This window comes from Panicum virgatum, chromosome 3N (genome assembly GCF_016808335.1).
Source record: "Panicum virgatum strain AP13 chromosome 3N, P.virgatum_v5, whole genome shotgun sequence".
Lineage (NCBI taxonomy): Eukaryota > Viridiplantae > Streptophyta > Magnoliopsida > Poales > Poaceae > Panicum > Panicum virgatum.
This window is the reverse complement of record NC_053147.1, coordinates 34570815-34597785: the sequence shown is the minus strand read 5'-3', so window position 1 is coordinate 34597785 and position 26971 is coordinate 34570815. Positions and strand designations below refer to the sequence as shown.

Genomic DNA, 26971 nt, shown 5'->3' with positions numbered 1-26971 from the left:
CATAGGCATAATCAGTCGCTTACTCGTATCAAATTGCCAGTTTTTATTTTCTTGAGCCTCGTATGAATCATGTCTTTCAAATATGTGTCTGTTATTAGCCACTCCTGTGATGGGGAGGTTTGCTTAGTTGCATTAGATTTTGGATTTTGATTCCGCTGTTTTGGTGCACTGCAGAAAATTGAGGTAATGGCATTTCAGCTGAAGCACAATGGAAAACATGCAGTTTTTAGCAAGGGCAGATCATCGGAGTCATTGTTGGTTTGCTGTATTGGATACTTGGTTAATGGAGGACCGCCACTTCTCTGTATTTACTACTTCATTGGATAAAATAATTATCTAGTCGAACAGTTTCAGCTACTAAAACACATGAGCTTATGCTTGTGAGTTTCATGTTTGTATTTGTAAGACCGGTCTGTGAAGATTTTATTAGAAATAAATTTGTCAAAATAGATGTCATGTTGCAATTGCCACGCTAGATACTTGGTTGCAATTTTTTTTAAAAAAAATCCTTGCTGAATTTTCCATAATTTTTCCGATATATTTAGATTTTTTTTGATACGAGGGGTTTCCATCCCTCTGGTTCCCCAAACAGCAGCAGCGATTAGCTTACCCTAGTGGGAAATGCACCCTAGGAATCAAATTGACAGGGAAATCCCCGTGAGGGATTAATTTCCATGGGCAAAACTCCCCCTCCTCCCAAACTAGCCCTAATGGAGCCTCAAAGCTTCCCAACAATTTCCAGGCAGGGATGATGAAAAAGAAGAAGAAAAGGAGGAGGAAGAAGAAAAAGGAGCGAAAAATAGGGAGAAGTTCAATTTACACCCTCGAACTATAGTAAAAGTCTGATTTTCAACCTTCAACTACAAAACCGGACAATGTAGGTCATCCAATTGTCGAAACCGAGCAAATTTGACCCTTGGGGTGGTTTTGAAGGTGGTTTGCATTTTTCTAAAGAAAATAAAAATATCTAATGATGTCAAAAATCAAAACTAATTCATTTTAAATTTGAAAAATATGAAATTAGTACCAAAATTTTGCTAAAAATATAACCTATCTATTATTGCTCCATTTGAATCTTAGTTATTCAAAAATCATAGTTATAGCTACAAGCAAACAAATATTATGAATATAAAAAATTAGATTTGAATAATTGACAAGTGTTGTGCCAATAGATAGGTTATATTTTTAGAAAACTTTTAATACCCATTTCACAATTTTTTGATTTAAAATGAATTATTTATGATTTTTTTAATTTAAAATTGAATATCTCATAAAATAGAAAACCACCTAAGGGGCTAAATTTATCCGGTTTGAACAGTTGGATGGCCTCCATTATATGATTCCTTAGCTGAAGGTTGAGAATCGGACTTTTGTGATAATTCGAGGGTGAAAACCGGACTTTTTTCCGAAAAATAAGCTCTCCCCTCCACCTTAGATCCTCAGTGTTACAAACTGATGACTACCATGTAGATACAAACTATGTAAAGAGACCAAATCACAAAATGAAAATCAAAATTGACGATCAGACAAGCATTGATGTCTTGACCATAGATACGAGGATATACATTCCACCAGTACAGAAGGAAAAGTATCACAGGTGGAGGAACTTTACCAAAGCACCATTAATTTTTTTTAATTCGGGAACTTCTTGGAGGAACCATTTCATTAGGAAGAAGCAAGAGTATTTGCAATACTCAACCTCAAACCAAAACGCAAGGAGGAAAACCCTGCGACGAAAGATATAGAAGAAGCAACCTACCACCAACGACAAATAAAAACTTACCATTATTTGGGGAAACAAATAAGGTTGGATAAAAAACTCGCTAGCTCGCTCATTTCACTCGTTAATGGCTCGACTCGAACTCGACTCGTTTTATAATGAGCCAGCTTGAGCTAGCTCACCAGCTTCTCACAAGCCATAACGAGCCAAGTTAATTCTCAAGTCACCAACTGAAATTGGCTTGGCCCATAAGGCCATACATCCCTCGGCAGCTCAGCCCAGTCCATCGTGAAACCCTAACCATATACACCATACCACCAAGCAGTCGACACCACTTATTTTGCTTTGTTCTTGAATTCTATATGGATGAATGGGTGATGTAGTGGGGCAGAAATGCTGGATTATCTGGTGTATTCTGATTTTACTGTATTCCCCACATTTCACCCCGCCCCCAATGTTGTTTTGATCATAGATTATAGATCTAGTATTTTTGGATCAAGCGCTTTTGTGTATTCCAGTTTTGTTTTCTCTCAAGGATTAACTTGAATTTGAGCCACCCTGGATAGGGGAAGCACATCATCCCCCTGCAACAAAGGTGAGTCAAGGAGCCCCAGCACTGTTTTCAATCCCCAGTATTTTTTGGTCTTAACAGCTTATTATGGTTTTATGTACAACGTTTGCACCAAAAAACCCTAGGTCTATATATTGGGAAATGATTGTGAAGCAGTATGATACTAAACTTCGAGCTATGTTTCAGCTTGTCAGCATGCTTAACTTTGCTAGCATATTTTTTGTACGTTTGATTTTTTGTCACCTCATTAGAAATTGATGAAGCGTGTGTTTGTTTTACCAGATTGAGAACTGACAGAGGAAATATTTCAGCCCAAATTGACAATATGCATTAATTATGATTTTAAACAGCAAAAGGACATGTGACATGGATGGATTGGTAAAATGTTTATATAGAAATCAATCTGCATTATCTGGCTTGGCTATCTTTTTTTTCTCCTAAATTGTGAAGAAAATAAGTCAAATCATAGTATATTGATCACTACTACAAAACATAGATAAGGTAACACACACTTGTAACACATATGTGGATGTGTTACAAAGTTGTTTCGTAGAAACACAAAACTATGCGTTACAAATGAATGTTGTAACACATAGAGCTTGTTTCATAAAATTGTGTTACAAACAACAATTATAGTAACACAAAATTTATGTTACAACTAAAATGTTACAAAAAGTATGTTTTGTTGTAACACTTTACTAGAAGGTGTAAAAATATCATGAATAGACATCGTTTAGTAACTCAAAATATTGTATAGATAAAATATTGAAAAAATATTTTTGTCCCTCATTAATAGTTCTTCCACTGCAAGAAATATGACTTTCTGTGACGATTTGCTCATGACAACTAATCAAAATGTCACAATGTTTTCTTGATTTATGACGTTTTCTACGGGCTAGTATGGTTTAGTGACGAAAATAAGATGTTTGTCACTGAGACCACTCACAAATGGTCATAAATTGTTGCAATGGCATATTGGTGACGAATGCTATTATTTTTCCATGACATCTAGCAAGTGTCACAATCTATAATAGATTTACATAAATAAATTATGTTAAGTCTTAATTTGAATTTACATATAATTAAAACAAATAAGAACAAATAAGTTGTAAAACATGGCGAGCTAAGATGGGGAAAAGCATCGAGATTTGAACCAAGGCCACACGGCTTGCACTCAAATACCTTACCTCTAAATCAAGTATTCGTGACTACAAGACAACTTATATGTATAGTCTCTTATATATATAAAATAAGTTGATATATATAAAATAATTATTTTCTTGTGTTACTCCCTCCGTCCCAGAATATAAGCATTCCTAGCTATTTTCTTGTGTTGATATATATTAGTGGACAAGTATTAGTCCAGATACATAGAAGATGCTTTGAATCTGGTGAATAGCTAGGAATGCTTATATTCTGGGACGGAGGTAGTACTGCATAATAATTATGCCAAAAAATGAAAAAGAAAAAACCTTAAACAGCTGATTTCTGTCCCACGCCTCCGTCTCACAGCCGCCGGAGAGGAAAAAAATATTCCCTTGTCACCCACGCCTCCATCCTCTTCCTCTCGAGAGTGCATCCCGACTCCATCCCCTTCTTCCGAAGAGCAACTCCCTGCACCCCCCCCCCCCCCCGCATCCGCGTCTCCCTGGTGCCACCCCCTACCTTCCTATGGCCGGGCACCTCGGTCGTCGGCTCCCCTAGGCCGGGCGCCGCTGCAGCCAGTTCGTGGCTCCCCAGGGCGCAGCGTCGCCGTCGTTGTCTCGCGGCTCCCTTGGGGCGGGCGCCACCGCAGCCGGTTCACGGCTCCCCAGGGACGGGCGGCGCCACCACTGGCTCGTCTCTCCCCTGGGCGGGCGTCGCCGCCGCCGCCGTTGGTTCACGGCTCCCTGGGTCGGGCGCTGCTTCATCTCCACCATGGCGTCATCTTCGCTGCCGCTTCCCCCTGACAGTCACCCCCAAGCGACTGTGCCCCATCCTTGAGGTAAGCTCTAAGCCCTCCTCCCTCAACCCCTTCCCTAGATCCTCTCGTTTTGAAGCACGAAATCCAGAGGTACTTGCAAAGAAGCTCGATGTGTCAATTTCCTGATAGAAATTGAATGATTCTTGTTCTCCTTATATATGTTGGTGCTAGAGTTTTTCTGAGCACCAGGGAATCCACTCACCTCGTACCAGCTAACCCGTGAAGATGGATTGGTTTCTGCCTATTTTTTTCCTTTGATCTGTAATGTAATATGCTTGCAATGCTACATGTTTCTAATTTCTTCAGTAGGCAACTAGAACATTGCGCGGCGTTGCCGCGCAGAAATATGCCCTCCAGTTCAGGTTTATTTTAAGAAATTGAACTGTAAAAAGTCCGGGGGATTTTCATAAAATTGGTAGACTGCGGGGGTTATTTGGTAAATTTGGCGTCGACGGAGTACCGGTCGATTACTTAAAAGTTCAAGGGGGTTTTCATAAAATTGATGGACTTCAGAATCATTTTGACAAAGTCCAGGGTTTTTTTACAAAATTCATGGAGAGTACGGCACGATTACTAAAAGTTCAGGGGTTTTTTTTGTAAAATAAGACTCCACAAAGTACGAGGGGTTTTCCGTTAAATTGATGGACTCCGTGTTCATTTTAATAAAGCTCGGGTTTTTTTTACAAAATTTACGTCCCTATCTATTTCTAGCCGTCGGATCGCGATCCGACGGCCGATATTTTCGGAGCTGACGTGGCCCATCTCCCTGGCCGCGAACGCGACCAGGGTTCAGTATAGAAAGATGCCGCAATGCTAGAGGGAAACATTGGGTGGTAGATACACTAATTTTTAGTCATACCATGTGAAGCTCTTACTGCTCACATGTAACTTTTTTATGTCTTGTAGGTTTCTTTGGACTTTGTCAAAAGTCTGTATGCAAAGTTCATAGATTGGGATGAGGATATGTATGACCTGGAAAATGACACACCTGCCCATGCAGCAAAGTAAGTAACCATGCATATTTCTATTGATAAGCATATGGACAATTGCCCTTTTTCTATTGACACTCCTGGTTGTGAAAGGCTGAGTAAATAACCACCCCACTCTACTAGATGTGTCCAATTCTGAGTAAAATTACTGATCTGTGTTCCACACTTCCACTGCTACTTGGCTCTGATTTTTTTCCACCCCGGGCTATACCCATGATTTCATTACCGCATATCAACGAAATTACAAGAGTTCAAAAGGAATACTTGGCTCTGATTGAGTGGTGAATTTTTCTTTTTAGCTCGAACTGAAATTGCCAGTACACCTCGGTGAGATCATGTATCAAGTATGATGTAGTTTTCTACTCTAATCCTTTTCTATTGCCAAGGGATGAAATGAAACAGCTCATTTTTTCTTCAGTTGACAGGATGTTCGATTTCCCAAATTAAGTACTCAGTAAACAATAGTACAACACTATGTGAGAATTTCTGATTGACCTACTAATGGCTTCATGTTCTGTTGATATATGAATAAAGATTGGATCTATAATATTCTGCAGTGGTTAACATTCAAATGCATTAATAGGTTACATTTAACATCAACACAACTTTCTCCATAAAAACATCCTGCATTTTTGCAGTCCATTAAGGAACTTCCTGGCTAGATCAGTGTTCCATCCACGCCTGATTTTGGCACAGCTCCTCCCTTGTCATTGTAAAATCTAGTCCCATTCAGGTCCTATAGTCTTTTTAGACTTGATATTGGAAATATTAAAGCAATGTGATTTTAATCACCAGAATGAAGAATAATTCGTTATGTGGTTCCAAAGAGTATTTCTCATTATTTTGTCCATGTGTTTCTATGATTACATGATTAGGAACAACACTTGATGCTGGATAGCCAAAGCACAAGTTATATATCATGAATTACAGATAAGAAAATGTGATGTACTCCATCACCATCTCCGTATGATTTTGATTTAGCAGTAAAAACTTAGAAATAGTTCCTAGACTTAAGTGGCCATACAGTGATATAATTTGTTTCTTGATCCATATGTAGTATTATTTTAGTCCTTGTTGATATACTTCCTAGAAATATATATGTAAGTTGAAATGATCAATGTTACAACTTGCTTTCTCTATGCAGGTTGAAATGATCAGTGCTTGAATTCATATATTTTTATGGGCCAACAATGGATCATGAATGGATTACAAAATTACTAAATCGCATACAGAGCCCCTTTGGCCGGTCTCCAAAAGGCCCTGAGCCTCCGCCGGCTCCTTGTGGTTTTGTGAGGGGGGCGGGAGTGTAGAGAGAGAGAGAGAGGACTCCAGTGAACAGCTAGCTGTGCTACAGTAGCATTGTTAGGTGGAGCCGAAGCCCATTGGAGCCATGCCAAAGGCACCCATAGCATGTCTAATAGTTCAGACATCCTTTTCAAAAATATAGTACAGAGACAGCATGTACCCTCCATTGCTATATATGTACATTTTCTCTCTAGAATCGTGTCATTATGTACACATCATGTGATGAGTAATATTATTGTTTCCTCCCACAATCAATACAACTTCCAATGATTATTCAAATTTGTGGTTTGAGTGATTTTAAAATGTATCATATTCTCAAAAAATTGTATCAACATTATATACCATATGTAGGTGTATAATAATATTTTTTTTGAAAAACTTGAATGTGTTACAATAGATAAAATATGTGTTATGAACCATGTGTACTTATTATTCTGAACTGTGATCTCATGAAGTGTTACTGACACAATATAAAGTTTTACTAGAGTTAAAAAAAAATGTTACACAATGAAATCATTGTAATACTATTTTAGATATAAAAGAACATATGTGTTGTGTTCCAATAGGTGATACCATAGTAACATCAAGAATAGGAACACTAATAAGATGTGTTACAAGGAGACCTAGTAACATATTTATTAACCTATAGTAACACAAGTTGATGTTACTACATACATGTCCTGTAGTAGTGGATGCAAATGACATTGTTTAAAGTTGAGTTTCTGCTGGGAAACTATCATACATAGGTTGTACACACTCCGTAATTATTTCAGCTGCTCAACAAACTTATTAGCAAATGATATTGAGTTTCTTTATCTTGTTTTCCCCCTTACATTGTTTATTTGGAATCTTTTAGTATCAGCAATAAGCTAGTGTAGTTGAGTTAAGCATATCCATAGTTTTTTTCAGGGGATATTGCTGATTTTGGTAAGTCGAGTTTTCTCGCTTGAAATTGTGAAAGAAATATGAGATAATAGACATTATTAGGATTGAGATCACGATCACATATTAGAGCACATCACTCCTTGCTGATTGGTTGTGTTCAAATATATCATTTTCTACAAGTTAAGTTGAAGCCAAGCTGTTTATTGATTATTCAATACCAATTTTAATAATCTGGTGTAGGCAGTAATATTGTATTTATTAGGCAATAACATAGTTTATTGATTAACTATTTTGGTTTACCAGAATTCAATTGGTAGGTTGCCTATGCTAAATCAGAAACCAAATTGTGAATTTTAGTCTAGCATTGTGTCATATGGAAATGGTAGTGATGAAAGGATATTTTCTAGCTGATGGTAGTTTTACTTATTTGTGTATTCATTGATATCACGATCCCTGGTGCATGAAATAGTAGTGATGAAGGATATTTTCTAGCTTATGATAGTTTTACCGATTTCTGTATTTATTGATAGCATGATCTCTGTTGCATGAAATGGTAGTGATGAAGGACAATTTTCTAGCTGATGGTAGTTTTACCAATTATGCATTACTGATAGCATGATCCCTACTGCATGAAATGGTAGTTTGCTGATGAAGGATACTTTTTTAGCCGATGGTAGTTTTGCTTATTTTGTTCTGTATATACTGATAGCATGATTCTGTTTTTATTATCTTTTCATTATGCAAAATCAGGCAAAAATAAGTTAAGAACAAAGACAACACAGTGCATTTGTCTAGGCAATTTCTTTATCTGATTTCACATGCACAACTCCATGCATTTAATCTAGGCAATAATGTGTTAAGAACAAGGCAAATCAGTGCATATATCTGGATATTCCTTCTGATTTTGATATGTGCAACTTAATATATATATATAGGCAATAATGTGTTAAAAATAAGGAAACAATGTGTTATTAACTATGTAGAATAATTCAAGTCCTTAGGCAATTTTATTTATCATGCCTCACTACATGCTAGATGTCTGCAACCCACAAACTTTTCTACTAGCATTATCAGAAGCATTTTAACGAATTTTAGTAGCTATTTAAATACTATTTAGATAGCATTTCAAATGTTCAGTTCAACCACTTTCATAAGTCTCATGTGATAGACTCTCCTTTTATCTGGAACCAAGTCGTTTACATCATTACAAACATAGACCAAATAGATTAGGTTTCAATAGATGAACAAACACAAGCCTTTTTTCTGAATCAAAAGTCTCTGGCTCATTTATCTGAGCAGTGTGACTTGGTTGACTTGCAAATCCTACACTTTTTTTCTCTTTGCTTGTGCATTCATCCCCTTAGCTGTAGCTTATTCTCTTTTTCATACCGTTCAACTTTTGATCTTGATGGGTTATTTATGCGCGGCGATGTAGTTGCACGACCAGCGGTAGCTAGACTAGTTTGGGCAGCAGGGTTTATAGTTGAGATGCCACCAACATGACGGCATGTTTGGATGGAGACCTGGAATCTTTGCCTAGATCTCTCACCTGCCTGGAAGCTGCCTGCTATTGCTTGGAAGATTGCCTGACCAGGCATGTCGTAAAATCCAGCAAATGTTTGGTTGTAGCCCTAAAACTCTACTTGATTGGATACAACATCCAGGCTGTGTTTGGCTCATCAAGTTGCCTGTGGTTTTGAAGTACAAGAATGTGGGTTGCAGAGTAATTAAATAGCAGGCAGCTCAGTCATGAGCCCAGGCGACCAATTTCGTCGGCCTGGCACCCAAGCAACAAACGCAGGCAAATTGGATCAGGCAAAAGTCTCAGGATTCGAACCAAACAAGGTACAGGCAGGTTGCAGGCAAGGGTCCTTTCCAGGCAATTCTACCCAGGACTCCAACCAAACATGCCTGACATGCCTGCATGTGCATTTGATTAGTTACCAAACATCATTAGGCAATTAGAAAATAATAATAGCTATGAGAATAGACAAATAAATATACTATAATCAAGCATTATTGTGGCAAAGTCAAGGCAAATCATTGGGCAATTTTTACATTCTTTCTTCTCAAACTCCTCTTTATTTTTTCTATTCTTACATTGCAGGTTCAAAAATTATCCAGCAGGAGAGATTATGTACAAAGCATGAAGCAGATATGATGTGCAGTATGATCCAGCTCAAGTAAATAATTACATATGTACTGAGAGCAAGTACATTTAAGACATTTTTGTCTAGATGTGTTCTTCATTAGATAATAATGTTGTTCTAGATTAGGAATATTATGCATTTGTTTTAGGCAATAATATGTTTTTTGAATTAGGAATAATATGATCATGAATTAGGTCATATAGAACTAGTAGTGTTTGTTACCATAGGTGTTCAACCTTGCTGACGTTTACTCCTAATACTAACTGCATTAGTTATTCTTTCACTAATTGTTTCCTTTCCTCTCTTCAACCACACAAAACAGTGTGTAGGACTTCAAACTTGATGTGCCTTTTTCTACCTGCAAGTTTCCTTGGTGAATTTGCACTATAACATGCTCTTCGGTTGGAAGGTTCTTACCATTGTATCTTTTGGTTCTGAGTTCAGAGTTCTGGGTTCTCAATTTGGATCATAAAGACAACTTTCCTTTTTTTTCTCAAAGCATTGTGTTTAGTGGCTTGGAAGTTCATCAGATTGTCCTAAACAACAGATTAATTGCAGCTCAATCTCAATTTTGATTCATGAGCAGCTTGGTAGTAGTTATAGTAGCTCTATTTTTTTTGTTTGGTTGGTATGTACAACAGTGGAGGTAATCAGGCAATCACATGTATGCTTGTAGTTTTGAAACATTGTTAATGTTTAAAAATTGGACGGGTGAAAATGCATTTATATATATGTTCTAATTGCTTACTGTTTTTCAAAGCTTTGCTTATGGGACTCGAAAAGTTTGTTTTTTTATTGTACTTGTTGAAGCATCCAGAAGCAAGCAAATTAGGAGGGGCGGTAGTGCGGGGCTACTTTCTCGGTAAAATTTTAGTTTTGATTGGTGCTACCTTTTTCTCCAGGTCTACCTATTTTTTTTGCTAAAATAGAAAAGAATAGCCCTGTATATTTTATTTTTATATAGAGTAGCAGTACGGCCGGCTGTACGTCAGCCGCATTCGAAAAAATAGTAATGCTAGATACAAGATGTTCGGACGCTTCTGTGCTGTGGGCCATGACAAATCTGCTGACCACTTGTCTTCAAGCGTCCAGAAGTAGGGATGGATCTAAACATCCGAATTCTTAGAACAAATTTGATATTTTAAAATAGATATGCTTAAAATTTTATGCTAATCTTTTTTTTATATTATCAAGCATATTATTACACATAAGAATAAAATTTTGTATAAATTTTTTTATGTATTATTTGCTCCCTACAATTAAAAAGGTGAAAAAAGATTCGTATCCGTATCCGATCCGTATTCGAATTTTTATATCTATTATTTGAGAATATATATAATAAATTTGAGGTTTAGTTTTTATGAATCTTTACAAGATCAATGTTAAATACAAGGCTATGAATTTACATAGTAAATTCTATATCTTATTTGTCCATAATCGAAGAAAAATGACCAAAAATCTGAGATTCGAATAGACATCCGAATCCATCCTTATCCAGAAGCTTCATTCCCCATTCGCCTGCCATGTCCCCAGTGCCGTCACGACACGCACAGTCGCACTACAGTTGGCTAGCTGCTATCCCTCCCCTCTTCTGCGTCTGCTCCTTCTCTGCCGCCCGCGCTCACTGCTCCGTGCACCCGCCGCGCCGCTGCCCCGACCCGTGGTCCCGCTGCAGCGCCCACCCGCCCGACAACGCCAACAGGCTCTAGGGCGCGGTGCCGAAGCACGAGCTCACTCGGCCTGCAGCACAGCCCGCGCCGGAGCTCGTGCTCGCCCTGCTAGCCGGAGCTCGAGCTCGCATTGCTAGCGGCCCTACAACAAAGCTCTGGGGAGGTGGCACGCGAGGGCGACCGCAGGAGCTCTGGGGCGGCGACCCACGAAGCCGCGCGAGCTCCCCAGTGGTGAGCTCCCCCAACGACGCGAGGCATACAAAGTTGTATGCCACTGATATGGTATGGTACCGATAAATTCACTAGTATGTTTCACGTGTTTCAAATGTGCTAAAAAAATATTGTAAGTATTTTTTACGAATGTTGCAAAAGTAGATCTAGATGTTGCGATGTTACACGTGTTTCAGACACATGTTATAATTGTTTTATCTAGATGTTGCATTTTAATCGTGAGATTTAGAATGTTCACCGCAACATGAAAATGATGTTGCATCGTTTTTTTCTCACCATTGATGGATGGATAATGAAAATTTTCAACTTGCTTTAATGTTGCAAACATTAATTTTCGATGGTGCATATGTTGAGCTTCTATATTGTAGACACTATCAAAATTGAAAGGCCGTGAAGTCCTATATGGCTAAGGCCTACTTGGGCCGCGTAGTATTCCTCACATGCGGTCCGTGCTAGCGATTTTTTTATTTTTTTATTTTTGTTTTTTACAAAAATATATTTTTGTTTCCGAAATTTAGAGGAATATAGGCCGGCCGCTCCGCTGCCGGGCGGCCGGGACCTGGTCGCTCCGCTGCGGGCGGCAGGGGTTTTTCTGCAAAAATTTTGTGAAAATTTTTGCAAAAAAGCACCTGGAGGACCGGTCGCTCGGCAGCGGGGCGGCCGGCCCACCAGGCCGCCCAGCAGCGGGGCGGCGGGCCCCGGCTGCCCGGCAGCAGGGCGACTGGCTCCCCCGCCCTTATATAATGGTTGGCTGGTCCCCCACTCCTCATTTGTATCACTAAAATTCCAGAAACCAAGAAAAGAGAGGGAGGGAGGGAGAGAGGCGAAGCCCTGCCGGATTTTCGAGCCGGCGACTGCAGGTAACCAAAATTTTTCTACACTTTACAAATAGATTATGTTGTAATTATTTTTGTTGACACAGTAGATTAGCAATCAGTTTAATATCATTATTGTGTGGCCAGATATGTCGAGCAAGTTTCGTTTTCAAGTTCATTATGGTGACTACTATATTTCTCATGATACATATGGAGTAAATCTATCAGCTTTTGAATGCAGAGAGTGCGGAATAGATAAACTCTTAGAGAGGAGTTTTGGTTCCATACGCAAATGCCTTCACGAGATATTCAATGTGAATCCAAAGACTCATTTCCTAACCGTTCAGACTGTGACGAATTGGGCAACTGAAGAGGATTTCTGGGAGTTGATGCTTATAACAAATACCGAAGAATGGTGGACTTACATGCAAAAAGCTCTTGACCGCGGTTGGCCTCTTGCAATGCTAATTCAGATTCACCAGAAGACAACTCATTTCCGTGAAGGGTCATCAAGTACATCATCTCATATGAACCAAGTAGTGGAACAAGAAAATGAAGATCAGAACATGCATGTCATAGAACCTGAGCCGCAAGGTATAGCTAATCAGGTAGGAGAAAAAGAAGATCAGAACGTACATGTCATTCAACCTGAGCCGCAAGGTTTAGCTGATGAGGGGGAGCGGATACCTGGAATAATAGAAGCTGTAGAGAATGAAGACCAGGAGGCTCGAATGATGGAAGAATGTGGGGACTCATCAGACGATGAGGACTACCCGTTGCTAGGTGAATGGCGAGATAAGGGTTTTGGAAATCCAGTGATACAGGATATTAGGAGTAATGAGTACGAATACAGAGAGAATGAGGTTGTGCAGGGGCCAAAGTATCCTAGCATTGAAGCTGTAAAGGATGCTGTGAAGTTTTTGGCTATATCGTTGAGGATGGAATTCAGAGTTGTGAAGTCTAGCAGCAAACAATATGAGGTGAAGTGTGTCAATGGCGATTGTACATGGTGAGTACATGCCTACAAGGACAAGTACAAGACACACTGTGAGTGTTCAATTGTTACACCATATACATGTAGATTAACTTCTGTTGCGCAAAATCACCGTAACATCACATCCACTTTCGTGGCCAAGAAGATGTATGGGGTGATTCTCGACAAAATTGATTATGAGCCAAAATTGATAATTATGGATATAGACGACTGTTTTCAATACAAAATCAGCTATGCAAAGGCTTGGCGGGCAAAACAAAATGTGTTTGAGATGAGGTTCGGCACATATGAAGCATCATATGATAATCTGCCTCACATGCTGTCAGCAATTGTGCAGAGAAATCCTGGAAGCGCGACTGATAGCTACATTGTACCGAGTTTGTATGGGGGACCTGGATTTCTGCTCCGTGCTTTCTTCTGCCTTGGTGCATGTGTGAGGGCATTTATGTATTGTCTTCCTGTTCTGTGTATCGACGGCACATTCTTGACAGGGAGATATAAGGGGACAATACTGACAGCGATTGGAGTTGATTGCAACAAGCAGATGGTTCCCATCGCCTTTGCTTTTGTTGAGAATGAGAACACAGAGAGCTGGTACTAGTTCCTTGAACATGTGAAGATTCACGTTGTTGCTGCAAGGCCTGATGTTTGCCTCATCAGTGACAGGCATGCAGGTCTTCTAGCAGCAATAAGGCAACTACATGAAGGAAGTCGGGGACAACCTCCTCTATGGCCAGATATTGTGAGTAGGTGGTGCATAAGACATATGGGTGCAAACTTTTATGAGCGCTTCAAGAATAAGGAACTTATGAATTTGTTCAAGAGGTTGTGCACTCAAAATCAGCAGCGGAAGTTCGATGCTTTATGGCAGGTGCTAGATAATATGTGCGCCGAGCTACTAAAGGAACATGCCTCAACCTTCAGCCGTAGACGTTCAGGTGGCGGACCTTTCACACAGTGGATCAAGGATGCACCTAAGGAGAAGTAGTCAATTATGTATGGCACTGGTGGGCGTTGATATGGGATCGAGACAATCAACCACGCAGAGTGTTACAACATGGTAATGCGTCATGTTCGTGGATTTCCTCTTGTTGGCATAGTTGAGTTCATCATGTACGGATGCACAAGATACTTCAGAGAGCGGTACCAGGCAGCTGCTGTCTTACTTAATGATCCACGAGTGGTTTTTTGTAATATGGTCACTAAATACATGAAGGAAAAGATTGAAAAGGCTCACTATCACAGAGTGGTCTCCATGGGCACAAAGGATCAAAGGTTTGAAGTTTTATGCAAGGACAGGACAGGTCAGGGTGTCCGCAGACAAAGGGTGGTTCAGGATTGCTTGATAATGCCGGAAGGCAAGGTGTTTTGCATATGTAAGAAGCCACAACTTCTTCACTTACCATGCTCCCATGTTATTGCGGCATGTTCAGAATTTGAATTGGAAGCTGGGGTTTTTGTTTCTGAATATTACAGAAAAGAAACCGCTGTGCACACTTGGGGCCATGAGATATATGGCATCGGCAGTCTGGGATCATTCACTACACCAAATATCCCTCCAATGTACATTCCCAATCCAGATGCTAGGAGAGGGGTAGGTCGACGGCAGACACTTCGTATCCGTAACGGAATGGATGAGTCTAAGGCAAGAAAGAAGAAAAAACGATGCAACCTGTGTGGAGCAGACGGTCCCACTTACAAGAAGTGCCCTAAAATGTATGAAGATAATGCTGGTGCCGAGGTTGGATCTTCTGGGAATCCCACCGATGGATTGCCTCCGGATTTTGGAGTCCGTCGCGTTTAAATTTCGTTATGTATGGATATGTATTTGAACCAGATGTATGAATATGTATTCCCACTTGTATGTGACAATTACATTTCGTTACGTATGGATATGTATTTGAACCAGATTAGTAGCATGTAACAATACGAAAGTATCTATGTAGTAAGGTTTCTTGGTTGCAATTCTAAATGTGTAGGTTGCTTGAATTAGATTGTTAACTGAATGTAGTGTACTGAAAATATAAGGATAATGTAGGTTACGAACCATAAATTTCCGGCTCGCAATACAATTTTGTAAACAATGCTACGATTACAAAGCAGAGGTCTAAGGCGTTCGTACTATTACGGTAAATAACGCTGAGACCTTTGCTGTAAACTAGGTACTTTAACAATGAAAAACAGTGGCATATACAACACGGTAACCTCGTGTTGTGACTAAAGCTGACATGCCTTAGGAAATGTAAAATGCCGGAATTACATGATGGTGCTATACTGAGTGCACCGGGGATATTTTCCCTTCCTAATAGTTTCAGGCCCTGCTTCCTTAGCGCGACGGGCCCTCTCTCGCTTCCTCTCCCTGTCAGCTTCACGTTCCTCTGCCTTCTGGCGTTCCACTTCTGCAATCCTCTTCTGAATCTCTTCCTGATCTTTCTTGCGCTTCTCCTCCATCTGTTCTTCATGCAGCATTCGTTGCCACCTTTGTGCAGCCCACCTTGCTTGACGCTCAACATGGTCCTTATCCTGCTGAGATTGATCGGTATCTAACCACTGCACGAAATCACATAGAAGCGGTGGAGTCTTTCCCCAAATCATGTTAGAAGTCATTACCAGATCCGAAAGTGGCAAACTCTAATAGTGTTTTATAGTACCTTTACTCAATCCTTGCCGTAATGCTTGGGCGGATCATACTCGTAATTCTCGCACATGAAGAATCTCATGCCAAAATCGTCCCCCAAAACTCTGGATTTCATTAACTTGCACAAGGATCCGCAAAAGCACATAGGCACTTGGACTCCTTGGGGGACTGTTTCCCTCACCTTACTCCATGGAATGTAGGTGGATCCTGAGGAGGCCATGGTGTTGAGCTCTGGCAATCACAAGTGCGCAATCAGATTGCTAATGTATTGTATCACAAACTGATTACTAATCTATTGTGTCAACAAAAATAATTACAACATAATCTATTTGTAAAGTATAGAAGAATTTTGGTTACCTGCAGTCGCCGGCTCGAAAATCCGGTAGGGCTTCGCCTCTCTCCCTCCCTCCCTCTCTTTTCTTGGTTTCTGAAATTTTAGTGATGCAAATGAGGAGTGGGGACCCAGCCAACCCTTATATAAGGGCGGGGGAGCCGGTCGCCCTGCTGCCGGGCGGCCTGGGGCCTGCCGCCCCGCTGCTGGGCGGCCTGGGGGACCGACCGCCCCGCTGCTGGGCGACCGGTCCTCCAGGAGTTTCTCTACAAAAATTTTCGCAAAATTTAAAAAAAAAGCCCCTGGTCCCGGCCGCCCGGCAGAGAGGCGTCCGGGATATATTCCTTTAAATTTCGAAAATAAAAATATATTTTTGTTAAAAAACGAAAATAAAAAATAAAAAAATAAAAAAGCCGCGTCCGTGCTAGTTCTTTCCACTAGCAGCACGGGCCACCACCCACCAGTGCCAAGCAGTTGGACTGAGCCGTAGCTCAGTTGGCAAGGGAAGCCGGTGTGCTCTCTGCCCGCCCGCGTTCGAAGCCGTGCTTCGACGCCTGGTGTCCATCAGGGGATTTATTCCCTGTTTTCTGCGGTTGTATCCTCAGGCGCCTATGCAGCACAATAGGAGGCGATGTTCTCGTCGCTAAACGAAGCCTGGTCTTCGTGAATATATTGTAGGTGTGTCCCTGTGTATAAGTTTAGGTCTAGCGTGCGCCTTAGAGGCGTGTGTGAGGTGAGTGGGTTGTGTGTGGTGTGTATTGGGCGTGCGTTCAGTTACTACAACTTGTACTACAGTTCTGAGGAATAAAAAAATTTGTATTTTTTACTACATGATGAATGACACGTAGCCATGCTCGTCAATATCAATAATAATGCGATGGATTTTATTGGGCTATCCTGATTTTGCCTGTTGCCACGGCCCATCATGTACATAAAACTTTGGCCCACGGCCAAAATCATACATACAAACAGATATGATGCATATCCAATCTTCAATTTAAAATGTATATATATAATTCAGAGGAACTAAATATTTTTTTTGCCTGTAGGTGCGATCCAATGATTAGTGCGCAGCCTGTCGGTGGTAGCTAGCTCTCACATGATCTGCATGCGATGTTCTTATCCTGTCGGACCAGATTCCAGGTTAGGTTTAAATTTTATCCAAAATAATGGTTAGGCTTGATTTGATCCGGGCCATCAATCATTTGTACAGAGGGTTAAAAAAATGCCTCCACCAAGGTTGTCAAACGACTGGGTTTTCCTGAAGTTAAATAAACTGCACAGTCCATTTTTGTTAAAAAAAACTGCACAGTCCATTTAAAACCGGTTTATGAAAAAAAACTTCAGAGATCTTATTACTGAAATTTGTAATGATGACATATATTGTGATGATCACCCCCTCAGCATCATGAGTCGCTGCAATTATAATAATGTCGATACGGTTTGTTACTAATTAATCAATGTACAAAATAGTGCGCTATAGCAGCGGTATATCGTTTTTCAACAACTGCAGCTATAACACCGTTGTACTAAATAGCGCTATAGCGGCTGAGAAGAGCTATCCGCTAATTATCATAGCCCGCTATTTTATACACGGTAATTAATTGATCATTTGATAAGTAGGTCGCGTGAGAGACATCACCGTTCCGTTTGGATTTTGAACATTCGTGCTTCGATTTGAAGGGGACAGTTGTTTGTCTGAGAAGGAAGCTATGGACCCTGCTGGTTGACCTCTCTTCCATGTTTTGATTAATTTAATCACCCCATACATGCATGTGATGGCTTGGTCGGTCCCATGCACATGCATGCACGCTAGCTACTGTGCCTTGCATATATATAGTGTATTGTTATTATTATTGGAAATATGCATTACTAAACATGAGTACTAGTTGATCCCACATGTGGCAGATTATTCTCTCTCTCTCTCTCTGCATAGACTATATATATATATATATATATATATATATATACACACGTTTTTCTAGCTTATATGATCTACTTGTATATATATTGTAAAATCCCACGCAAAAGAGGAGTGAACTTGATGTACATATATGAGGCCAGAGATAGTATATATACATGTTCGCGCACAAATAGGTAGCATCAAGGATGATCTCCAACTAAGTTTCTGATTGATCACAAGGCACACCACAAGAACACGAAGAAACAAATTAGAACTGAGATCCGAGTTAAAATGGCGAAAAAGGGGAGAAAAAAAGAAGTCTCCGATAAACTACTGCCTACTAGCTAATAACCTAATTAAGCTAGCCCCTACAAGCAAATTAAGTGAAGCAGAAGCAACAAGCTGCCGCTACATTAATAAGCTCGCTAGCTGGCCGTGTGCTCGCTCCTAGCTACGACGTGCACATGCAAAGTTGACTTGCAAGTTTGTGTGCCTACGTCCACAGGGACTCCCGCTTGAGGGGCTCCCCCATGCCGCCCGCCGACGCGGCGCCGTAGCCCATCAGCTGCGGCGGGACCATGGCGCCGGCGCCGGCGCCGGCGTTCTGCATCAGGAATGCGTCCACGTCGTCGGGGGCCACCATCGCCGCCTGGTGCTGCTGGATCGCCGCCGCCATCGCGTGGTGGTGGTGGTGGTCGCCGGCGCCTCCGCCGCCCGCGGCCGCGACCACCGCGTCGACGTCGTCGGGGCCGTCGTGGTGCTGTCCTCCGCCGCAGTCGCGGCGCTGCTGCATCTGGATGCAGAGGATCTCGGCCTGCGCGACGGCGAGCTGCATCTGCAGCTGAGACACCTGGTTCTGCAGGAAGGAGATGGCCCCCACGCAACCGTAGACGGGATCCCGCATCCGCGCGTTGGCCTCGTACACCAGGCTGCTCACCGCGTCGCCGCGCTGCTGCACGGGGAGCTCCTGATCGATCAAACACATGGATTCGATCCATGGCGGTCCTCGTCAGCAACTTCTAAGCAGTGTTCACTTTACCCGAGAAAGCTAGCAGTAATGCACATGCGTGTAGCTAGCTTGCTAGGTACCTGGAGCATCTTGGCGACGTTGCTGGCGCCGAAGACCTTGTGGACGATGGCGAACTTGTGGGGGTCGTCGGCCGGGAAGAAGGGCGCGAAGATGCAGTCCTTGGTGCACCGCCGCCGCAGCAGCTTGCACGACGCGCACGGCGACCCGCCGCCCATGTAGATATCGATATCCCTGCTAGCTATACCTATGCCTTGCCGGCGATGGCAGCGGCGACGACGACGACCGGATTAGGAAAGAAGGCAAGACTAGAGTAGCTATATATATAGATCTCTTTGAGCTAGCTAGGCAGTAGAGCTCCTTGCTAGGAGTGTAGCAGTGGTGAGGACTGAATGACTGATGCAATGGCGACCGGCGAGGGTGTGAAACGAAGGAGCGATATTTATAAGCAGCGGCATGGACACACACACGCACCTGCGCAGCTGGTAAAAAATAACAAGAGTAGGTATAGGAAGATTATAGTCGACGACGACGAATGTGTCGTGGCAGCTAATACAGTAGCACTGTTCAGACAGACAACGGTAATTACTCGGTGTATGTTTAGCTAGCCGGCCTCTCAAGAGATGCCCTGCTCCTGGCCATGCATTGCATGTATGCTGGAGCTTAAATAACTAACACATAGATCAAATCCTAGAAAATATACTAGCTAATATTAGGGTAATCTATATATCCTATATAGATGACACCCACTAAAATTATTAACTCTATTTTTCTTAACATGCAAGATATATATCCACATCATATAGGAACCTATTATACGACACGCCACATCACCATCCAGTAGGACCATCTATTTATATCTTCCGCCAATTTTCTATGACTAATAGCATCCGTGCTGAAATTAATTAGCCTTTGCCAGTATCACACTACAAAATTCCTATAGTAGAAATACATGGAGGATCAATCATTGAGCCGTTCAATTCTCTCTCAACAAAATGAACATATTTTCATATATAATGTTGCTCGCAAAAAAATGTTGCCATACAATCACCTTAGTATTTCTAATTTTAAGTTTCATCTTACAATTTTATATTTTAGAAATTCCACAGCAACATACACTACTACATAAATCTTTTTAGGGGCAGGCATTTTTGATTTTCAGAGGCGGTTATAGCAAACGCCTCAAAGCAATGGTCACAGAAAATACTACATTTTCAGAGGCGGTTTTGATGCCTGTCTCTGTTAATCAAATAAAAAATTAAAAAAAATAGTCAAGCCCGCCGAGCCACTGGCCGTCACTGGCCGCTGCCGCACCGCCGCACTGGCCGCTGCCGCACCGCCGCTGGCCGTTGCCGCACCGCCGCTAGATTTTGCGAGGCACTTAAAAAAGGTCTCTGAGGCGGGCACAAAAAATAAACACATCTGTTAATGCCCAGCATTAACAGATGCAGTCATTTTTTATTAACAAAGGCGGTTACAATAACCGTCTCAGAAAATCGATTAACAGAGGCGGTCACATATAACGTGACCGCCTCTGTTAATCATCATATTTTCACCGCACGCATTATAGTAACCGCCTCAGTAAATAGTGCCAAATCCTAAATATCTCCTTCCCGCAGTCATCTTTCCTCCACTCCTCCACACACTCTCTCTCTCCCTCTCCCTCTCCCTCCCGCACCTCTCTCTCTCCTCTTTCCTCTTTGCTCTCTCTCCCTCTCTCTTCAACACGGAGGGGCGGCCGCGCGGGGGGCGGCCGGATCCGGCGGCGTCGGGCCCTGATCCGGCTGTGCGGTGGCGGGCGGCTGCTGCTCAGCGGCGGGGGCCAGATCCGACGGGGCCGCACCCGGATCCTTTTGCGCGGTGGCGGGCAGCTGCGCGGCGGCAGGCAGCGGCGACTCGTCCCGAGCGCAGTGCGGCAGGAGCGGCCCCGGCGGCAGACGGCAAGGGCGACGACCCCGGCGGCATCGGATCCGACCCAGGAGGCAGCGGCAGTGGCGGATCCGCCCCAGGAGGCTGCGGCGGCGGCGGATCCGCCACGGGAGGCGGCGGCGGCGGACGCTGCAGGCGAAGGCGGTTGCCGCGCGCGGGCCGCGGGCGGCCAGCGGCGGCGGCAGAGCACTGCGAGCGGAGGCGCGGCAGGCGGCGGCCAAGCGTTGTATGCATACTCACATGAAATGCGGTCTGAGTTGTACCGTGTAATCTCAAAAAAAAAAAACAGAGGCGGTCACGTTAAAGATGACCGTATGTGTTAATCGATTTTGCGAGGTGGTTTCTGTAACCGCCTCAGTTAATATGAAATGACCACCTCCATCTCAGAGCTCAAAAAAGGTAGTTTTTGTAGTAGTCGTACAGGTATCACCTAAACCCCGGAAGCGTAGCTACATAGATGCATGCATGTTTTGCCAGGCGTGTATGTATGTACTGACCGCTGGACGACAAGGGCTTAATTAAGGCGGCGTCACAGGTGACAGGCTTCCATTGGGCAGAGAAGCATCTAATCAAAAGTCACCGTGTTACTCTACTCAGGCAGGCACAGGTGCAGGAATCTCACTTGCTGCAAGCTCAAACACCCAATTAATTTCCTGTCAGATTGGTGTGTTGCGTACAGGCAGGCATGTGATTCATGGCTGGAGGTATCGACCGCTCGTACGTGTGCGGTGCTACGTGGTGTGCGGCACACGATCGAAGAATACACATATACGTACGTGCACGGCAGAGCACGACACACAGCTGCGCAGCAGCTCAAAAATGAATAATAATTGGAACAAAAAGTGTCTGCAAGAATTATTCAACAAAAAAAGTCTGCAAGCTAAGTACACGGGCTGATTGGTCTGTAGATTAAATTAATTAAATAGACTAAGTAACCCGGCCGTGTACTTATTATTAGCTTGCAGACATTTTTTTCTGTGCGCGATCGTGGACCTGAAGCAAAGAATCAATCGAGCAGTGTGGATCGGAGAGTCTACTCCTCCTTCCCCGTCGCCGTCGCGTTAACCCATGCAAGAGCTAGGGGTCCCGCGTATCGCTGGAAGTAGAGATGCCTCCTCATTGCGTGCTGTGGCAAGAATCATTCACAATTCCCTTCCCCCGAGGCCATGTTTTTCCTGATCTTCTGTGCGCCTCAAATCTATGTATCTATTCCCTGCCCTCTCGTGAAAGAGATCCATTTCTTGTTCTCCTTTGGCTGCGCTTTGTACATCCCGCAAGAAAAATTAGACCATTCTCAGCGGATAAACGTCTAAGACCAGTTTCAATGCACAGTCTTGTTGTACTATTACCAATAATGACATATTAGACTTTACAATGGAATGAAACAGCAGCCTCTTATTGCATTATTTCATTGCACTATTTCACAGATAAGTTGCAGCATTTAATTCTTATATGATATTGTGATCAAATGGATCATGCAACGAAACGATAACATCCTTAGTGCACATTTCTTTATGTTTTATGGGGCTTGGGTTTCACAGGGATACACTGCCGCAGAAAAGATTTGTAGGGGCAGACAAAACAACATTTTTAGGGATACACTACCGCATAAAAATCTTCCCTTTTCTCTCATGAGCTTGTCAAATAGCAAAATTTGTGAAATCCTATTGATACTGGCCTAATCGGGCAGCTGGGTTTGGATGCCCACAAAAGCTGGTCAGCTTAACACATGGTGTATTTCAAAAATTTCCAACCGTGAGATTTGTCAATAACTGCTCTCTACCGTAGCATTCCTAGCTAACGTAATTGGTAATATATACATATATATATATATCAGGTTTTTTACTTTGAACTTTTTTTTAGCCATTGATCTATGAAAAATATTTATAAAAATTAAATTAAATTAAATTTGTATTTGGTCTCACTTTTTGTTACTTAGTCCCATATTTTGGAAGTACCAGGTACTTTATCCTAGGTACTTTCTACCTTCACCACCGTAGAATTTTATCAGATGGACGACTCCTATTTTTTTCAACCATTCACTACTGGAAACTGTCTTTTCCCTGTGTGTGTCCAATTTCCTTGAGGGCTTTTTCAACTACACACAGGGAAATTGATATTTCCTTGTCAGTTTTGAAAAAAACACAAAGGGAAATAATCTAACCCACAGGAAAATTCATATTTTCTTGTCGGTTATAAAAGAACACACATGGAAATAACCTAACTCACTAGAAAATTCTCCTTTTCTTTGTCGGTTGCAAAAAAAACTCATAGGGAAATTCTTGTACACACAGGAAAATTTAGATTTCCTTGTCGGTTGTGGAAATACTCCCAGGGAAATTCATGAACTCACAGTAACACATGTATAGTCCGTCTTTCTTCTTTTAATCTTGGATTAAAATTTGTATGTTGTATTTCTCCCTCATATGAACTCCAATTTTGATGGTTCTTTTTTCCTATTTTTTCTAAAATCACGTTCTTTCATTTAATGTTATTTATTTGTATAATTATTGCTGTTATTTTGTTTTCTACATATGGCTTATTTTCTTCCACCCTAATAGGAAATAGAAAATATATTTTTGTATAATAATTAGTGATGTAACTTCATATTTTTCTAATATAATAGTAAATGTAAGGTTGTGTCCAAATTTGGGAGTCATATGAGTTCGAAAAATATTGTAGGGCATTCAAATCTCAAATTTTGACTTGAGTTATATGAAACTAAGTGAGTGATGTACTCATGTATGAACAAAGTATAGTCCAACTTTGTTATAATTCTTTGAAACTTAAATGTCAAGCTTATACATCGATGAAATGAGTCTATGTCAATTTACATAATTTTCAAAGATGTTTTAGGTATTATTATCATTATTGTATAATGAGGATGTAAATAGAAGTTTTAATTGTCCTTAACAAACATTTGCACTTTTTATCCATTGTAGGATATGAGCTATAACAGAATAGGCATCCTTAAAAATCTATTTTTGTATAATTGTTTAAATACTATTTGAGATATATGTAGTTCAAATTGTAATTATTTTCAATAAACACACATAATTTTATTTAAATTGCATAAAATAGTAAATAAGTTCCAAAATTAATGAAACTTCAAAAAGACAACTAATATACAGTCTATTACATGTAAAAAAGTATTGATATAGATAAGATAATTGTTTTTGTATGTTATTTCACAATAGTGCAATAAAATGAAAAAAGAAAAATATTAAGCAAATCAATCCCATTTCAGCCCAAAGAGCCCAACTATTTTTGGCCGTTCATCTCTGATCCGATGGCTCCAATCACACTTTCGTAATATAAAAGCAGCAGAAACCCTAACCCTTTCCTCTCCACAGACTCAGATCCCCTCCCCTCCTCTCCCTTGGCCTCCACCCGCCGCCTCACCTCGCAACCCCAGCTCGCACTCCCGTGGCTTTCGCCCGCCGCCTCACTCGCGAATCGGAAGCAAGGGCGCGGTCCCCGGCGGCCAGCAGGGGTGCAGGCACGGCGGTCGGCGCGCGGTCCCTGGCGGCCGGTGCGGGCAGCATGAGCGCAGGGACGGCGGCCGGTGCGCGGTCCCCGGCGGCCGGCAAGAGCCGCACGGGTGCAAAGACGGCGACCGGCGCACGCAGCAGGAGTGCAGGGATGGCGGCCGGCGCGCGGGTCCCCGTCGGCTTGTGCGGGAAGCAGGGGCGCAGGGCGGCAGCCGCCGCGCGGTCCCTGGCGGCCAGCGCCACCACCCCCTGCCGCCTCCTGTCTGACGGTGGCTCCTGTGCGGACGCTCGACGCCGCCTCCACCCCCGATGGTCGACGATGACAGTCCTGGCCCCCGACTCGGTGACTCTTCTCCACCTCTCCCCGGCGTGGCCCGCCGTCCGCAGCTGCCGCCTGGTCCGCGTGGTGCCGTCTACGGCTGCCGCCCAGGGTATGTTTGTTGTGTCTGATGTCTCCTTTTTTGAAAAAAAAGATTTGAGTAATTTGTGACCATGAGTGCATTATTGCTCCCATAGGACTATCTAGATTCTCTCAGAATCTAGATCTGCTAGTGCCATTCTTCGACAGCCCTTCGCTTGAGCTCGAAAACATTGAACATCAACAAAAAAGTATGGAGATAAAGCACATGATGTTTTTAAGCCCTTGTATACACTAGCTTACCTAAGCAATATTGTGTCCTCCAATAATTGCCTTGAAATCACATGTTATATGCCCCAGAATCTCACCTTAGGGGAGGATGAGAATTTTCTTTTGATCCAATTAATTCATCTCTAGCATTCTGTCTCCTTTTTATTTAATTTTCAGCACGAGAGGACACAGGGCACAGCTAGAGAAAGAGACTAGGTCATTATGCGAATAGAGCATGAAGGAATTGAGAAAATCAACCATGCTTTGGGGATCCTGAAGCTGATTAAAAAATTCTATGTTTGGTTCATTTTGAAGCTCTATGTGCTGGACATTGGTTCTTTTTTTTATTTTATCTCTGATTCTTAACTATCTTATTTCTGCAGAACAAATGTACTGTTTGGGAGGTGGCTAATTGCGTGGATGCAACTGGTTCCTTTTGTTCTATTGGTGTCTCTGCACGGGTAATATTGCTAATATCCTATTGCGCATTCTAATGTTGGTGCTGATTCAGTTTTGTTTGTGATGAACCAATCCTGCTGTGTGACTAATGCTGAGAACTTTATGTAGCTAGGGTAGTATGCTTAATTTTGCTAGTAAACCAAGCTTGCCGTGTGATTAAGTCTGTGCACTTTATACATTGTGGTCTGCACTTATTTTTGCTAGTAAACCAAGCTTGCTGTGGGATTAAATCTATGTACTCTATATAGTGTAAACCAAACTTGCTGGGTGATTAAATCTGTTCACTTTATGAAACTCCAGTGTCAGATTAGATATGATTCATCGATGGTAGCTGCCTTGTTATTTTCTTTAAAGCCTGCAACTAGATTACTTCTGTTATTTTCTTTGCAGCTTTGTTTCTGCAATTAAACCACTTGTTGAGATTCAGAAATACTAATTTTCAGTTTGTTGCATAATGTTTAATGTATCTTTGATTGAAGTGTTTCTTTCTTGAATTTCAAGGGTAATCGAGGAATTGGTGAAGCAGCTTTAGTATTGAAGTGTTCCTTTTCCATAAACATCCATATTGTAACACCAATTGAATTATTGCTGCCGAGCAATTTGACATCGAATTTGTACATACTATATTTGATGAGCTCTGGTTTACATCTGGGTTTCAATTGTCGATGTGTTTGATTGAAATTTATGTGATTGTGAACCCGTCAAATTAAATTTGAGCATATTATTCTGAAAATGTATTCCCAATCAATGAAACATTAGAAGAAAAAACAATAATGTTTCAGTTTTAGCTGGTATGAAATATATTTTTTTATTGGTTGCTTGGAATTTTCCTGTGGGTTTTTGTCGACAGGGAAAGAATGGTTAGGTCTGGTTGTTTGGAATTTCCCTGTGGGTTTTTGTCCACGGGAAAATAATGGTCAGGTTTGGATGCTTGGAATTTCTCTGAGGGAAGCTCACCAACGGGGAAATTTAACAAACCCTCAGGGATAAAAAAATCGACGGGCAAATTGTAATTTCCCGGTCGTTTTATCACTGGTGGTTATTCTGTGTCGGTGCACACACAAGGACATTATTTTTCAATTTCCCTGTCGGTTTCTTGTATTTCCCTGTGGGTATATACACCCTCAGGGAAATTCCGGTTTCCAGTAGTGATTGTAAAATCTCATAAATCATTGCTTATAGTTTAATAGCAGGTAGCTGACAAATGTACTAGAAATTGCTGGCCATTTGCAAAGGAACTGTTGGAAAAATAAACTTAATTAGTAGCTAGTC

The 26971-nt window shown here is 41.8% G+C and overlaps 2 protein-coding genes across 2 annotated transcripts; one reads left to right on the top strand and one right to left on the bottom strand.

Annotated features, from left to right (window-relative positions):
- Window positions 1-109: 109 nt before the first annotated feature.
- Window positions 110-6827, top strand: LOC120667764. The gene is made up of 5 exons (XM_039947768.1): window positions 110-117; window positions 175-183; window positions 3804-4275; window positions 5161-5258; window positions 6388-6827. Exons 1-5 carry the CDS (start codon window positions 110-112, stop codon window positions 6395-6397), a joined length of 597 nt encoding a protein of 198 aa, XP_039803702.1. The 3' UTR covers window positions 6398-6827.
- Window positions 6828-18548: 11721 nt separating this feature from the next.
- On the bottom strand, window positions 18549-19602 carry LOC120668129 (LOB domain-containing protein 12-like). Its single transcript, XM_039948056.1, has 2 exons — window positions 19255-19602; window positions 18549-19132 (listed from the first exon to the last, which is right to left on the bottom strand). The coding sequence occupies exons 1-2, from the start codon at window positions 19408-19410 to the stop codon at window positions 18659-18661; spliced, it is 630 nt and encodes a 209-aa protein (XP_039803990.1). The 5' UTR covers window positions 19411-19602; the 3' UTR covers window positions 18549-18658.
- Window positions 19603-26971: the final 7369 nt, after the last annotated feature.